This window comes from Elephantulus edwardii, unplaced genomic scaffold (genome assembly GCF_000299155.1).
Source record: "Elephantulus edwardii isolate Elephantulus edwardi_28Jun2011 unplaced genomic scaffold, EleEdw1.0 scaffold00377, whole genome shotgun sequence".
NCBI classification, from domain to species: Eukaryota; Metazoa; Chordata; class Mammalia; order Macroscelidea; family Macroscelididae; genus Elephantulus; species Elephantulus edwardii.
Window position 1 is genome coordinate 1180010 of NW_006400127.1, and position 18308 is coordinate 1198317.

Below are 18308 nucleotides of genomic sequence, written 5' to 3' on the forward strand. Positions count from 1 at the left end.
AGGTTTGAATTTGTTCTTCAGTTCCTTGAGCTTAAGAAATGCTGAACGAGTTCGGCCCTTTTGATTTTCCAACTCTAGCTCCTCGCACATTTCATTGTAATATTTTGCTTTGTCATTCCGAGCTGTTTTTTGGAATCTTCTGTTCAGCTCTTTAGGATCTATCCTTCCTTGTGCTTTGGCTTCTCTACGCTCCAGTGCAATCTTCAGAGTTTCTTCTGACATCCATTTTGGTCTTTTCTTACACTTCTGTCTTTGTAATGAGCTGTGACTAGGCAATGTGAATCTGAGAAAGTGACAGACACAAATAGGTTGTGAGGTGGTCATTTGGTTGTAGACGCTGAGATTTACTGTTTGTATATTTAGTAGTATTGGGACCAGTGAGTAACAGTTCTGGGTGGGTGGGTATTTCTGTAGAAGCAAAACTTCCTTAAAGGCCAAAGTAGGATAAGTCTTCAACTGACTGCAAATCATTCTTACTGCTAGGCCACATAATTAATCCAACATAAGAGTCACCATTTAGAAATGTACACTGAATTCAGTGTCTTCTAGTATATTCACAAGGGTGTGTGATCATGACTATGTAATTCCAGAGCATTTTTTATTCCCCCAAAATGAAACCCATACTCATTGGCATCACTTCTCTTTTCCCCTTCTCCTTGGCCCTGGCAAGCACCAGACTACTTTGTTTTTCCATGGATAAGCCTATTCTAAACATTTCAAGTAAATAGATTCGAACAGTAGATACAGTATATGACTTGTGATTGGCTAAAGTTTCACTTAACCTTTTCAAGGTTTATACATGTTGTAGCAAGTTATCAGAGCTTCATTTTTATTTATGGTTGAGTACTGTTCTTTTCTGTGAACATTACATCTTGTATTTACCCCTTACCAGCTGATAAACATGCTTGTTGCTTCTCTTGTCTATTGCCTTCAAATGCAAACTGGCTTTCCCTCCATTGGGTTTCCAAGGCTGTACATCATACCAAGGACTACCCATCTTTCTCCTTCCAAGCTGCTGGTGAATTTAAACTGTCTAAAGTGTGGCATTTAAGTTAGTACTATGAACTAGGTCATGGTTTCCTTTGGTGGGGGGGGAGGCTATTATGAGAAAGGTTGCTGTGAACATATTTCTAAATTTTTTTATGAGCATATGCTTTAGTTTTCTTGGGTATATACCTAGGAAGAGTTGCTAGGTCCTATGATAAATCTACGTTTAACTTTCTGAGAACTTGCCACTTTGATTTTTATAGAACCTATACTATTTTACATTATGCTCAGGATGAATATATGACTCTTCAGTTTCTTCAGTCACACTTGTTTTGGTCTTTTATGTGTTAACTCATTCTAGAATTTTAAAGAACACAGCCCCTCTTCCTATTTCCTTCCCTTACAGCCAATCCTTTTCAGTTTAATGTATCTTTTGTGTCCTGCCCTTTCTTTGAGCACTACTATTTACTTTTTAGCTTTTGTTTTCTTACCTCTTCTTGCTTGATAAAACTACATCTGTCTCATGTTTGCAGAGGTGATGGCTTCATTAAGTTAGCTGTTGTTGTTAGGTGCCATCTAGTCAAATACGACTCAGAGTGACCCTGTGAACAGAAGATCTGAACCCTGTTCTATCCTGTGCCATCCTAACACTTCCTGACACACCTATTGTGGCAGTCAATGTCAACCCACCTGGTTGACAAGTCTTCTTCCTCTCCTTCGCCGACCCTCCACCCTCCCCACTATCATGTCCCTCTCCAAGGAATATCCCCTCCTAGCAACATGCCTATTGTATGTGAGGTGAAGCCTCATCATTCTTGCAAAGCAGCACTCAGGCTGCACCCTCTCCAAGACATTCCTGTTTGTTCTATTGGCCATCCATGGGATTTTCTGTGCTCTCTAGCACAACAGCTCAGAGGTGTTAATTTTTCTTTGGTATAAATATTGGTCACGGTTTTTATTCCTTCTTATGTATGTTTTCTGCTGAATTTTAAAAGTGAAACTTTTTTCTTTGAACTTTTAAATAATTGAGGTGAATTTTATTTAACATAAAATTAACTATTTTAAAGTGTACAAGTCAGTGGCATTTAGTATACTCATGGTGTTGTGTGGCCATCACTTCTGCCAGGTCCAAAGTATTTTCATCACCTTAGAAGAAAATGATATTTATTAAACACTTTTTTTTATCCTTTCCCCCCAGTGCCTATCAACCAGCACCTACCTGTCTGTCTTCTGTCTCTATATATTTACCTGTTCTGAATATCTCATATACCTGGATTCATACATTGTATTACCTTTTGTATTTGGTATCTTTGACTTAGTGTAATAACATGGTTCATTCACATAACACATTTCAGGACTTAATTTGTTTTTATCGTTGAATATATTCCATTGTGGGTGTATTTAGTAGCTATTGCTTATTCATCCATCTGTTGATTCATTTGGTTGTTTTTATCCTATGTGAATATATAAGCATTTGCTATATTACTGCTTTTCAGTTCTTTGGCGTATATGCTTGTTCTTTCCTTCGCATAAGATCATGCACTGGAGTTGTTGGGGTTTTTTTTTTCTTTAGCATTAAAAAAAATTGAGGTGAAAATCAACATAAAGTTAACTATTTTAAAGTATACAACTCAGTGGCATTTAGTATACTCAGAAATGTTGCACAATCAACACTTCTTTGAGGTCCAAAGCATTTTATCACCTCAGGGGGGAAAAAAAATCTATTTATCCCACAGTTACTTCTTATTCTCTCTTTCTGCAATGTGGTAATTTTCATTTTTTAAAGGAATCACTAAACTGCATTTACATTCTTATCATCAAGGGACGAGTTCTCCAACTTTTCCACGCTTGTGGGAGGTTTAGTAGTCTGTTGGAAGCTGTGTTGATAACCTAAAGGCAGTGCCTCTCTGCCAGTTCAGATCTACCAGCAGATTCTCAGGGGGAAGATGGGTTATCTTCTCCTGTGAGAGTTACAGCTGTCCGAAATCTCGAGTACCTTCCTCACTTTCACTGACCTACTACTTTACTCCTCATCATGTCTTTTCCAAGGATGAGACTTTCTGTCTTTGCCTTCAAGCAGCATTCTGGCTGTACTTCTTCCAAGATAGATAAAAGGTGACTGAAAATACTGACTGGGATCAATCCACCTTAGTAGTGACATCTTTGCTTTAGCATTTTTAAAAAAGTTTTTTGCTGTAGATTTCTAATCCCATATGTTTGGTTTCTTGACTGATGCTTCCATGGGTGTTAACTGTGAATTCAAGTAAATTGAAATCCTTGATAACATCCATATTTTTTCCATTTATTATAATGTTATTTATTGGTCCAATAATGGTTGTTTATTGTGAGCATTTTTGTTTTCTTGGTATTGAAATGTGTGGTCTATACTGACAGCTACAATCTTGATATTCACCACTCAGTGCTTCAAGCCCTCTGTGTCTTTACCTAGCAAGACTGAGTTATCTGCATGCTGCTTGTTGTTAATAAATGTTCTCTAATCCTGATGTTGCATTCTCCATATAGTCTAGTTTCTTGGGTTACTTGCTCAGCATACAGTTTAAGAAGTACGGTGAAAGGATATAACCCTGATGTACACCTGTTCTCATTATAAACCATTTTAAACCTTGTCTGGTTTGAATGACTGCTTGGTCTCTTTATTCCACATGAAAACAGTTACATATTCTGGAATTTCCATTCTTCTCAGTAGTATCCATAATTTGTTATGAACCACATATGTACTTGTTTATAAAACATAAACATCTTTCTAGTATTCTGTATGAATTCAGCTTGAATTTCTGGTAGTTCATGTACTGCTGCAATAATTTTTTGAATTAATAGAAAAAAATGTGTAAGATTATATGTGTAAGCATGTTTATTCGAGGATAGTTAATAATACAGAAACTGAAAACCATTCAAATGTCTTAATTGAAAACATTTATTACTTAACTATTAAACACAGAAATTCTCACCAATTGGCAGCACCATGATAGATGGAGAAGAGATTGAGGTTGTTAACAATTACAACTTGCTTGTTAACAATAACAGTTGCTTGCTAGGCTCAGCAATCAACACTCTTAGTCAGGAAATCAAAGATGAATTGCAATGGGAGTATCTGCTGTCAGGGACCTCTCTAGAGCACTGAAAAGCAACGGTGACCGTCTAGAGACTAAGGTGCATCTAATCCAGGCCATGGTCTTTGCAGTTATTTGTTATGCTTTAGAGAGCTGGACAAGGACTAAGGATGACAGAAGAACAGTTGATGCCTAAGGATGACAGAAGAAGAATTGATACCTTTGAATTGTGGTGCTGGAGAAGAGTCTTGAACATACCACGGACTGCCAAAAAAACAAATAGGTCTGTCTTGGAGAGGGTTAAAACCAAATTTCTCCTTGGAAGCTAGGATTTTGAAGCCCTGTCTCACATTCTTTGGGTACGTGGCCAGGAGAGACTCGTCCTTGGAGAAGGACATTATGCTGGGAAGGGTGGAGGGATAGCGCATGAGTGGAAGACCCTGGATAAGATAGATTGATACAGTAACTTGGACAATGGGGGTTAGTGTGTTGGAATTAGTGAAATTGACTCAGGACAGGGCAGGGTTCAGAGCTGCTGTACATAGGGTCGCTGTGGGTCACAGGCAACCTGATGACATATAACAACAACAAATGTGGAATACTAACTTTGATTGTTACAATTAAAAATAATGTTAGAGAAAAAACCAATTTAACGTATTTACATATTACTGGCATGATTTTATATATTAAATATACAGGTATTGGAAACCTGGTTAGCAGAGATCATAAAAGGTAGGAAAAATAAGGAATGGGATAAGGTTTTTATTGTCTGTGCTTACTTTTTAGAAATAAAGATTACATATAGAAAATATAAATTTTAATTTGAAAGGGTCCTCTGTAATAATTTTTCTTATGAAATTATTTCTTTGTGTTCTGCTTTTTGTGAGTTTCAATAAATTTGATATATTCCTATTGCTTTGTGTATTTTGTTTTCAGAGCAGTGGAAAAAGCTCAGTGTTAGAAAGCCTCGTAGGGAGAGACCTGCTTCCCAGAGGTACTGGTATTGTCACTCGGAGGCCTCTCATCCTGCAGCTGGTCCATGTTGCACCAGAAGATAAACGAAAAACAACAGGAGAAGAAAATGGTAAATTCAGAATTGGGATAAGAATGCTTTTAAAATTTATCTTTGCTCTGTTCTTAAAAATACATTAATTAGAAATTAGAGTCATATAAAAACCATTAGTCTGTGAAGAGAAATAATATTCATTTTTCTCATGCTTTTTAAAAAAAAGAGTAATTTCTGTTATTTTGGAGGACTGTGAATAACATTATTAGGAATAGTCCTTTTTTTTGATCATCTAGATCCTTAGACAACTGTCATTAATGTTGTTGTTGTTAAGTGCCATAGAGTTGCAGGTGACTCATAGTGACCCTATGAATGAAGACCTGGACACTTCCTATATCATTTTCGTCCTTTCTCCAGGTTCATAGGGTTCCAGAGGCAAGCTATTGTGGAAGAGACTGCCACACCTGCTTAACTGTCTTTAATACTCTATAAATTTTAATGAAGGATTTTCTGTAAGATACTTAGTAAACAGGGTTCATTTTTTGTGTCTGCTTTTTCAAATTTCCTTTCTAGTATTTAAAATACCAGCCCCCACCTTTGAATTAGAATTGACATCATTTAGATTCTAGTTGTTTTAAGCAAAATTAAATAACTGTTTTTCAGCACTGTGGCAATTGGACAATTAAAACAGACATTCGGATGGCGGGGAAGAAGAACAAACTGGGGAGGAGGGTGGAGAGAATGGTGCGGCAATGAAGGAGTGAAAGCCCAGAATTCCTGTGAATGTTCATTGAAACTAATAAAATTTAATAATAAAAAAAAAAAAACCCTGTTTTTCATCTTGACAATGCTACCTCACCTTCCCTTTTCTAGTCTTAACTATTTGCTAAGGGAGGCTGATTTATTTCTCTCTTATTTTAAGGTGAATATGATTTATAGAGGAGTTTTTGTTTTGCTTTTTAAACTATCCCTCTCGTTGAGGCTTACCTATATAAAAATCACACCAAACTAGCTGTTGTCCTGTTAATGCCAATTCAAGCCAACCCATTATTTTTTAAGATAACTTCCTCTTCCTCATGTTCAGGCTCTTCTGTCTCCTGCTGAACTCTATTAGGCTATATTTTTAATGTAATATATGAATAGTTAAGGAGTTTTAAAAGAAGAAAATATGCACTATTCTTTTCTTTTAAGTAGGTAAATGGAATGTGCTTTAATTGTTAACCATATGTATCAGCAGATTTTATTACTTCTTAAGTATGTCTTTTATATTACTCATACTTAAATGTATTAAAAGAGGTTTCAAATGTTGATCGCAGTAGTATGTTTGATATTCCTGTTTTGTTCACTGTTCGATTTGGACTGTCTTATTTACAAAACTTGTGAATGAGATTTTATAATTAAATTACTTTTGCAATAGATTTACCATGCTTATTTCTCAGGTACAAAAGTCCATATTTAATACAGTTTCATCCTATTTATGTTCTGATTGGATAGCAGTATTGATGAAATTAAAGCTACTTTAATTTTTGTATCTGATTTTTCTTAATTATTGAAGTTATTGGTGATGAGTTTTAAATCACATCCTATACTGATCTTTCTTATGACTTTAGAAAGGTAGTTATTAAAGCAAATTAATGAAAGTCTACATATTAATAAACATTTTTGAATAGACTGCTAACGAATATGTAAGAGCCTTAATGTATTAGGTATGCTACATAGCACTTCATTTCTCTGTAGTATTTGTTTTTTACAGAAATTCTAAACCTTGAATTTACTGATTAATAAGTTCAGCCTCAAATATGTAGAATACATTTTTATATTTCATTTCCACTAACTGATTTCATTAAATAAATTTGCCAAATAACTTAAAAAGATTTTAAAACTATATGACACTGGGCCTCTTCCTTTAAGTTTGACTTTTTTCAGTAACCTTGAAAAGGACAAATGAAAGCCCAACTCTCAGAATCATATTTGCAAATGTGGGTATTGTCTATTTTGCTTGTTAGAAAAGGATGTATGACTTAGCTATAGAAGTATAAACTCATGATTATCTCTCCTTGTGTGTCTACTGTGTTTTACTGACCTCTTCTTGGTTATGGTTAGTAAATCTAATTATATTTACACACACACATTCACTTCCAGCTTAGTGCTTATTTTCATATAGAAAAACAATTAAGCTAGATTTTACAGACCAACAAATAGAGTTCATTAATTTTGAGTACTAAAAGTCAGCTGTGAGGGACCTCTCAAGAGTACTAAAGAGCAACGATGTCAGGCCAGGTTGGAGACTAAGGTGTGCCTGATCCAGGCTATAGTCTTCGCAATTACGTGCTATGCTGGGCAGTGAAGAGGGATGACAGAAAGAGAATTGATGCCTTTGAGCTGTGGTGCTGGAGAAGAGTGTTGAATATACCATGGACTGCTAGGAGAACAAACAGGTTTGTCTTGGAGTTGGTGAAGCCAGAATACTCCTTGGAGTCAAGGATTCTGAAGCTCTGTCTGACATACTTTGGGCATGTTGCAAGGAGGGACTGGTCCTTGGAGAGGGACATCATGTTTGGGAGAGTGGAGGGACAATGCAGGAGAGGAAGACCCTTGATGAGATGGATCGATTCTATGAGTGGAGTGGTGGGAATGAGTGTGTCTGGGATGGCGAGGTTGGCACAGGATCGAACTGTATTTAGGGCTCTTGTACGTAGGGTTGCTATGAGTCACAAGTGACTCGATGGCACATAACAACAACAACAACAAATGTGGCTTATTTTAGGATAATTTCTCATCAGAACCTCTATATCTTTGGTATAAATTATTCTGGCCCATCACTGTGGTATGGTCTGCAGTGAATTGTGCTGCTAAGCCAAGGACTGCAAATATGGTATTTTGAATCCACTTGAGGGGCCTTGCAAGAAAGATGGGAAGTTTCTTCCTATTAAATTTCCAGCCTTGCAAACCCAAGGAAGGTGGTTGTGCCTTGGAACCTAGTGGACTGACTAGGCACTGAATGTAAGTCTATAATAAATGATATTAACCCAGAGGAAATTAGAAACCGTGATGTACATAAGCCATATAATTAGTGACAGTTCAAAATACTTGATGAGGGAAAACTACAAAGAAGGAGGAGGAAGGGAGAAAAGACAAGCAGACGAAGAACTTTTGAAAAAGGGAGTAGAAAATCTGTGTCTAACTATTGGATGGGGATTTATAGCCCTTAAGTACTTAATATGTTTTGTTTTTTTAAAAAGGCCTAGGTTTATCAAAATTGGTTAATTTAAGAAGAGTGTATTCTAAAATGAAATGGAGAAACGTAATTCATCAAAGCTTTCTAAAAATAGTTTTATATATTTATCTATATATAGATGTATATATAGATAGATATATATATCTCAAGAAAATTTATTTAATGGAAGATCCTTGCTATCCCATAGATTTATGGGATTTTGTATAACATTTCTGTTTGACTTTCAGTTCCACCACTGTGAACAAATTTTCTGTTAAATGCTTACTAAAAACAAAATCAAACTCTTGTAGTAGTGTGGTAATTTAGTTTGAATTTGAACTTTGTACTGCACAGTTATCTTCAAATGTTTGTAAGAAATCAAACTTTACTTAGATTTCCTCTTTTGACAGACATCTACCGGCAACATGCTGATTAAAGAGCAAGCATAACCCTAATACCAAAACCAGGCAAAGATAGTACCAAGAAACAAAACTACAGACCAATATCTGTCATGAATATAGATGCAAAAATCATTAACAAAATCCTACCCAATGGAATCCAAAAGCACATAAAAAAAAAAAAATTCACCGTGATCAAGTGGGATTCATAATAATTTTGCAAGAATGGTTCAACATAAGTAAAACAATCAATGTAATTCATTATATTAACAAAATAAGTAACAAGAACCATATGATCTTAGCAATTGATTCAGAAAAGGCATACAAAATCCAACACCTCTTCCTAATAAAGACACTCAGCAAAATTGGAATAGAAGGGAATTTCCTCAACATAGTGAAAAGGATATATGCAAAACCAAGAGCCAATATCATTCTCAATGGAGAAAGACTAAAAACATTTTCCTTGCAAACAGGGACCAGATAAGGATGCCCACTGCCACCACTTTTTTTTCAGTATTGTATTGGAAGTGCTTGCTAGGGCAATATGACAAGAGAAAGAAAGAAAAGGCATCCAGATTGGCAAAGAGATGGTTAAACTGTTGCTATATGCAGACGATATGATAGTGTACTGAGAAAACCCCAAAGACTCAACAAAAAAACTGTTAGAGTTAATAGGCCAATTTAGTTGAGTGGCAGGATTTAAGATTAATATCCAAAAAAATCAATAGGATTCCTCTACAGTAACACAGAGAACTCAGAGAAGGAAACCAAGAAAGCAATATCAATTACAGTAGCCAACCACAAATTGAGATATTTGGCAGTGAACCTAATTAGAGATACAAAAGACCTGTACAAAGAAAACTACAGAGCATTTCTGAAAGACACACTAAAAGACCTAAAGAACAAAAACTTCTCCCACACGGTAAAAAGGGAAGCTACCAACTGGGGAAAAAGTATTTGGTAATCACATATCAGATAAGGGACTTATATCCAGAATTTATAAAATATTTGAGCACCACAACAAGATAAAGGTAAATAATCCAATAGGAAAATGGGCACAGGACATGAAGAAGACATTCAGATGGCTAACAAGCACATGAAAAAAATGTTCAAAATCCCTAGCTCTCAGAGAGATGCAAATAAAAACAACTATGAGATATCATCTCACCCCAGTCATATTAGCAGAATTTAACAGAACAGCAAGAAACAAATGCTGGCAAGGTTGTGGAGAAACTGGAACCCTTATTCACTGTTGGTGGAAGTGTAAAATGGTGCAGCCACTGTGGAAGGCGGTATGGCATTTTCTCAAAAAGTTGCAAATAGAGATACCATTTGACCCAGCAATTGTACTACTGGGAATATACCCCAAAGAGACCATAACTGACATGCAGACATATGCACACCCATGTTTATTGCGGCTTTGTTCACAATAGCAAGGAGTTGGAAACAACCCAGGTGCCCATCAACAAACGAATGGATAGAGAAGCTGTGGTATATTCACACAATGGAATACTATGCTGCATTGAAAAACAAGCAACTAATCCAATATTATTCAAAATAAGTGACCCTGGAGGACATTATGCTGAGTGAAGTATCTCAGTCACAAAAAGCCAAATACTGCATGGTGCCATTGTTATAAAACAGGACTGACCTTGGGGTTGGGGAGAGACTGAGAAAGATAGGTTAAATAATGTATACTGCATTGAAACAGATGGAGAAAACTGTTTAAAAGGGATAGGTGATTAGGTATTTTTTTCATGATAGGAGGGTAGTGTACTAGGGGACAAGGTTAGGAGGGGAGAAAAGTGCAACAATGAATGAAGGGAAGTCCAAAGTCTCTGTAAATTTTTACTGAAATTAGTAATAAATTTTAAAAAAGAAAGAAAAAACGACCTAAAGAAATGGAAAAATATGTTCTTTTCATTCATAGGAAGACTCAATATTGTGAAATGACAATCCTACCAAAAGCAATCTACATGTTTAATGCAATCCCAATCCAGATACCAAATTCATTTTTCAAGACGATTGAAAGGGAAATTATCAAATTTATTTGGAGAGGCAAAAGACCCCAAATAAGAAAAAAACTTCTGAGAAACAAAAATGAGGTTGGAGGCATAGCACTCTCTGATGTCAAAACCTAATACACAGCAGTGGTAGCCAAAACAGCATGATACTGGTACAATGACAGGCACATAGACCAATGGAACACAAATGAGAACTCAGAAATAGACCCAGCTATCTATGGTCAACTGATATTTGACAAGGCAATCAAAACTATCGAATGTGGAAATGATAATCTCTTCAACATATGATGCTGGCTAAACTAGACTGCTTATTGCAGAAAGCTGAAAACAGGATCCACATCTCATACTATATACAAAAATCAACTCAAGGTGGATCAGAGATCTGGGAGTAAAGCCCAAAACCATAATAATGCTCATCAGAGATAAACTGGGATCAAGCTTAGAAGCGCTAGTCCAAGTTATAAAGAGACTGCCAAATATGACCAGAAATTCACAATCTGAACAGAATGAAAATAGATGCATGGGACCTTCTAAAGATTAAATCCATTTGTGCATCAAAACCTTTTCCCAACAGGGTGAAAAGAAAACCTACAGACTGGAACAAACATTTGGTAGTACCATCTCAGACAAAAGTCTTATAAGAAAAGTTTATAGAATACTTACGGGCCTCCACAAGAAAAAGACTGATAACCCAGTTATAAAATGGGCAAAAGACATGGAAAGAATTTTCACAGAGGAAGATATTTAACTGGCAAACAGATACATGAAGAAATGCTCCAAATCACAGACAGTAAAAGAGATGCAAATCAAAACCACATTGAGGTATCATCTCACTCCAGTTAACAGTGGCAAAGTTTAACAGGACAGCAAGTAATAAATGTAGGAGAGGATGTGGTGAGAAAGGAACTCTCTTTTTTTTTTTTAATGTACTATGTTTCTTTTTCTATTAATTAAAATCATGACAGCTATAGCTGTCATTTGCAGCAAGTGTTAAAGACTAAACTACCTTATCTAAGCCATGGTATTTTTTTCTTTTTTCTTTTTCTTTTGAGAAAGGAACTCTTATACATTGTTGGTGGGATTGTAAAATGGTATAGCCATTCTGGAAGGCAGTTTGGCGCTTCCTCAAAAAGCTGAACATAGAAATTTCATATGACCCAGCTATTCCATTACTTGGAATATACCCTGAGAAAATGAGAACTGAGGCACAAATGGAGATTTGTACACCAGTGTTCATAGCAGCTTTATTCACCATCACAAAAACATAGAAAGAGCCCAAATGTCCAACCACTAATGAATGGATTGAGAAATTTATGGTATATTCACACAATAGAATACTATGTAGCATGCAAGACCAATGGTTTTGCAAATTATTAATTATTACTTAACTTGGGAGGGACTCGAGAGCATTTTGCTGAGTGAACTGAGTCCCACAGGATAAATATTGTATAAAACTATTATTGTAAAATGAGTATAAGGATCCAGGGTGGGTGGAGAGGGTGGAAGTAGAGGGATGAGCATGTGCACGGGGAGAAGGGAGTAATCATGGGGTTGTACAATTTGATGGGTGGGGGGTGAGGGAAATTGAAAAATTTCTATAAAACAATGTATTCAAATTTTGTAAATTAATTAGTAGAAAATTAAAAAACAAAACCCCCAAAATTGTGCTATTATAGTTCTTAATATATCAATGGATATTTGAAAGTTTATACTGGGAAAAGTTTTTAAACAAAATGTTTTTGTTTTATGCAAATATGTATGTTTAATTAAATAAAGCCTAAAAATATAGATGTTGTGACCCCTACTTGACTAACCTATTTGTGAAAGCAATCAGTTACCTCAGAAAGGAAGTAAAATTATATATAAGAATTAAGAGAAAACACTGTAATTAATGTTATAAAAACAGTGTATGAGAGGTTGAATTCAAAACTGACTTGCATCTTAAAAAATGAAAAAGAACTAAGGGACAAGATAGGGCTAATTATTCTGCACTGGAGGCTGCAGTCCATGCAATGCATGTAGTCATTCCCCTCAGGATTGAATCCCCAAAGGTGAACAGTAACTTTTGTGTTATTCTTTGTTCTGACAAATGCAATATATATTTCAAAGAAAATGACCTCTTAGCTGACAGAGTTTTTTATTAACTATTAAGGGCTGTGAAAGATGTGTTTAGTATTTTTTGTTGTTGTTGTGGTTCATTCTTCTCAGGTAATTAATGTTTTCCAAATCCTATTTTTATTTGTTTCCTAGAACTTCAGATGTCTAAGAGAAAATTTTAAATATCTGATTAATTCTAATTCATTTGTGTAAGAATTAGAAGCAATGACAAATGTACTTAAAATGTTAAAAATATAACATATAATATGCTTGACTTATATATATCCCATTTAAAATTATATACATCTTTCTAATGTTAGATATCTTTTGAGTAACTGAATGCTGTGTGCATTTGAACTATGTCTAAATTTCTGCACATTTTATTTTTTTTTAAGATTTAAAATCTCAGTGATAAGCACTAAAATTATTATTCTGTGCTGTTTCTCTTTAACTACAGACCCTGCTACATGGAAAAACTCAAGACACCTTTCTAAAGGTTTCCTTTATCTTTGATTTTGACCCTTTTTTCTTTCATGCCTGCATGTGTGCTTTTGTACTCTTACAGGCTGTCTGCATTTTTCCCCCTTCCATTTTTATTTGCCTATCCACATTGATTGCAGGTGTTAATATTCTTGTTATCTTTTGGCATTGCATCAAAATGGAAGCTTTTTTGGTGGTGAATGTAATTTATTTTATTTTTAAAAACATGCTTGTGAAGCTGGGTGTCTCTGATATGATAAGATAAACATACCCATTTAGAATGGAGTACCCTGTCTCTGTGAGTTCTAATCACCTAGATTACTCTAGACTCTCCAATGAAACTTCTTGGAAGAAGGTACTAAGCTGCAAGTAGGTGAGCATTTTACTTGTAAACAGGATCCAGTTTTACTTACCTTTATTCCACCAAAGAATTGACCCACCTTTTTCTCAGTAAATATTTATATGAATATCTTGCAGTCATTTTTTTTTTTACTTAACAGGGATTATAATGCATTCTTTAATAAACTTAATTGTGAAGAAATGTCAGCTTCTGTGAATTTAGTAAAGCAGAATAGCTGTGCTTGGTGGAGGCCAAGTTGACTATCTTCCTATAATTAAATATTTCTAGCTTCTTTGGGAAAAAGAGAATGAAACTTGGTATTCAAGTTTTTAGTTCACTTCACATAGTATATCTAGTTAATGTTCTCCTTTTGCCTAGCAAGTTCAGGTTTTAAAGACCCAAGACTGGAAACTAGAAACTTCATACAATGCATATGCCAGGATGGTTTTAGTTTTCTCCATTTCATTTCTTTTCTTTGGAAAATATCACATTGATATAAACTAATTGAGTAGTTCTGACCTCGGTAAAGTTATGACAGATTGTGACTTTTATAGGTAGCAGGGAAACAACAAAAATTAGTTTGAAAATGAGTAATTTCATTCACATTTTTCAGTCTTTTTGAATTATATGTGAACTATTACATTTAATTTGTGTTAGAAGAATTCTGAGTACTTTTATAAATAATAATGCTTTTATGTATAATATTTTTTGCAACATGTGCCTTTTAATATAAAGTGATTTTATTCATGAACCCAAAATTCTCTTTTCTCTCCCCTTATTTAGCGATTCTTTCACCCAACTTACTATTATGTAATTAATTTTTTACTTTATAATTATTCCTTTTTCTCCTCTATACCTTAGTAATCATCAAAGAATGTTCCATTCTATATGCATACTATTCCTTAGCTTTTTTATGATACTGTGCTCATATGGTATTTGCTTTTTGTGTCTGGCTTATTTCACTCAGCATAATTCCTCCAGGTTCATCTGTGTTACAGTGTTTCACAAAATCATTATTCTTTAACATTGTATGTATTTACCATAGTTTATCTAGTCATCTGTTGATGGATACTTAGGTTTTATGAAATCTAAATTTTAAATGAATCGGGAAATTGTGAAATCCTCTACCTGATATAGGCTGACCCCTGGTTGAGATCCATGACTTTAAGACAAGTCCTATTTATCATTAATGGTTATGTACATTTTCCCTCACTGAAATGATTAACTCCTATACTCACTTTTATTTGCTGCATAAGCTATATTTAAATCACCGAAAAGACTTTGTGATTTTTCTTTTATTAAGGTAAATAAGAACGTTCTGCCCTCAACTTACAAATATTGCTTAAAGACTTAAAAGATTCAGTTAGGAATGAGTCTTGTTAGTTACCTGCGGATTGCCTGTACACAATATCATTTTTAAAATGAGAAATGTTTAATATAGCAGGTCTTAGCAATAGTTAATTTATAATTAACAAAAATTAAACTGCCTTTTAAATCCCTAAAGAAAGATAACAAGTAATTTCCATAGTTTCTAGTAAATGAGTTTTTCTTTTTCCAGGAGTTGAAGCAGAAGAATGGGGTAAATTTCTCCACACCAAAAATAAGGTAATCACACAAGAATATATAATACAGAAATAACATAATGAAAATATTTTTGTGTATATGTGTAAGTAATTATAGATTCTTAGAATGATTCTAATTTAGAGAGGTTTAACTGTTGAGAGCCCAGGAAACTTTGAAAAGCTCTTCAAAATTATAAATCCTTATCTCAGAAACCCCCATATATGTACACATACATTACAATTTGTTTATGAACCTCTGAAGCAAATCCACAGACATCTTTGAAGTATAGAAATCCTCCACTGAAGAACTTGTTCCTTCATTTTGAATAGCATGCTTGCTTTTGTGTGTTTTTTTTTAAATTTTTAGCTTTACACGGATTTTGATGAAATTCGACAAGAAATTGAAAATGAAACGGAAAGAATTTCAGGAAATAATAAGGTAAGTATTGTCCATTTAGAATTGGGAGTTATTTATATGATGTGTGACCAAAATCTCAAAAACAAACCTCTTATTGTCAGGTAGTTTTTATTCATAGATACCCATATGTGTTAAACAGTGCATGCAGTTTGACCTCCATAGGATATTCTTGGCCAGAACTAAATTGCCTGTCCTCTCATATGGTATAGGTTTAAACCAAACATCCAGTTAGCAACTAAGGACAAACTATATAATCTTGGTCCTTGAAAGTATCAGATTGGAAAAAAAAATTCTTTTCAGTGCTATATGAAATGTTTCATGTAGATATTCTTGTTTCTGCCATGTACATGCCACTTGATAATCATTTTACATACTACTATGCTAAAAAGGGAGCTCTGGTGGCCTAGTGGTAAGAAGCTGTGCTGCCATCCTGAAAGCAGGCAGGTCAAATCCACCAGCTGCTCTGGGGGAGAATGATGGGCAGTCTCCTCCCATGTGATTGACTGCCTCTGAAAACCCACTGGAAGGTCAGCTGTGGGTTGGTTCCAACTCAACGGTACTCAACAACAACTACAACTATGCTAAGCTTTCTTTTACTGATCACATTTTGACTCAAGCATCATGTTAAAATGTATGAAGTATACATAATCAGCAGAACTCTCTTTCTTACCCCTGAATAAGACTGTATTTATTTAGGAAAGAGAAATCAGCTAAATTTTTTAGTGAAAAATGAAAAGTAGTAAGCTAATAACTGAATTACTTTATTTTCTAAAATTATAAAGATTCTTCAAAATTTTCTAAAATTTAAAATAAATTGGCTAAGATACTATTTATTGTGATGAAGTGCCATTCCTTTCCTCCCTAAATACTTCTTTTTTTGTCTTTATTCCTATTGTTGTTCTGTTCGCTAAATACTTCTTTTTTTTTCCTCTTTCCTTTATTCCTATTGCTGTTCTGTTCCCTTTTTTTTTTGTTTTTACTACCATGCTGATATCTACAAAGGCACATGTGGCAACATTTAATCCCATACAAGGGTGCTAACTTTTTACCATGTTAACAGTGTTATGGAAACTGTAGAGGATCACTGAGTTGGAATTGAATCAATGGCAGTGGATTTTTGTATGCCTGGAATGTGTTCAATTAATGCTGAAGATATACTTTACTTAGTAAGCTTTGTTCTGTAGTATCTCAAAGAGTCTTCTATCCCTAGATCTATGAATATCTCTTTCTTAAATCATGTGTAAAATGAAGTAAATGAGACTCTGATCTTATGCAAGTAATTCTATATGTTTGAATGTTTAAATTATGCCCTACACCTAACATAAAGCCTTGAAGGATCTGAAGTATCTTTGAGATTGGATTTGTAAAGATACTTGCCAGAAAATGACAGATTCTTAACAGAGGAAAAAACACAAACATTGTCTGGGCATATGGGGCAAAGTATTATGCATGGCACAGAATGACATGGCCATTAAGATCCTGAGAAATAATACAGCCTAGGTAAAGATGTAGAATTTGATTCATGACTTTGGAAATTGGAGTATTTTTAAAAAAATAATAATTCAGAGTATACAGCAAATATAAGTGCATAGGACTGCTGCATAAAAGCTTCCTGGGAAATAAGAATTTTTGAGTGAGGATGGTATTGCTTTTATTTGTAAGTTATAGTTTTCATTAGGTTTTAACTGTTAAAATGTTATAGGGATCATGGTTTATTTACTTTTAAATATCTATTACTTTATCAATTATTGAAATTTCTGTAGAATATGATATTAATCTGATAGGGCTTTACCACGAGTTAGAGTCAAATCAATGGTGACTTTTTTTGATGTAGGGAGTGTGTGTAGGATTTAATATGTTTCTACTTGAAGCGAAGTTTATTCTTATTTCATTGGGATTTAATATTAATTTAATAGACTATTTAAAAACTTTTTTTAGGGAGTAAGCCCTGAACCAATTCATCTTAAGATATTTTCACCCAATGTTGTTAATCTGACGCTTGTGGATTTGCCAGGAATGACCAAGGTAAGGAGTAGTTGTTAAACACTGTGGATTTAATAATGCTTGTTTTCTGCTTAATCATCATATGAGAATAATTATTCTGTTAGCATTATTTGGCATGGTACACCTATCTCTCAGAGTAGCTGATGGATTAGAATTGCTGACCTTTTGGTTAGCAGCTTACTATATTATGCACAACACCATCAGGGCTCCTTTAAAATACAGTAGCAGTGTGCTTTTTTCAAGCTGGACCCAACTCATAGCTGACTCTCCAGTGGGTTTTCAGAGTCAGTAAATTACACAAAAGGGACTGTCCATCTGTCTCCCAAAGAAATAAAGTAGGCTGCCCATCAGTGAGTGCAAGCAGAATAAATTATTCAATGGACCATTAATATTGATAAGTCCTTAACACAGGATTATGTTATGTATGCTGTTTGCTGCTGTTGTGTGCCATCAAGTCACCATAACTCATAGCGACTCTATGTACAACAACTCTGAACCCTGCTCTATCCTGAGCCAACCTTACTGTCTCCGACACACCTCCCTCCAGTACCCCAGTCACTGAATCAATCTATCTCATTGAGGGTCTCGCCCTCCTGCACTGTCCCTCCATGCTCCCAAGCATGATGTCCCTCTCCAAGGACTGGTCCCTCCTAACAACTTATCCAAAGTATGTCAGATGAAGCTTCAGAATTCTGGCCTCCAAG

At 34.9% G+C, this 18308-nt stretch overlaps 1 protein-coding gene across 1 annotated transcript in view; it reads left to right on the forward strand.

Moving 5' to 3' along the window:
- The window catches only part of DNM1L (dynamin 1-like), a 59440-nt gene that overhangs the window by 10742 nt on the left and 30390 nt on the right, over positions 1-18308 (forward strand). Inside the window, exons 2-4 of the mRNA XM_006902182.1 lie at positions 4995-5142; positions 13258-13296; positions 15179-15225. Of these exons, the coding sequence (XP_006902244.1) occupies positions 5098-5142; positions 13258-13296; positions 15179-15225 (131 nt within the window). The 5' untranslated portion in view covers positions 4995-5097. The remainder of the gene's footprint in view (positions 1-4994; positions 5143-13257; positions 13297-15178; positions 15226-18308) is intronic.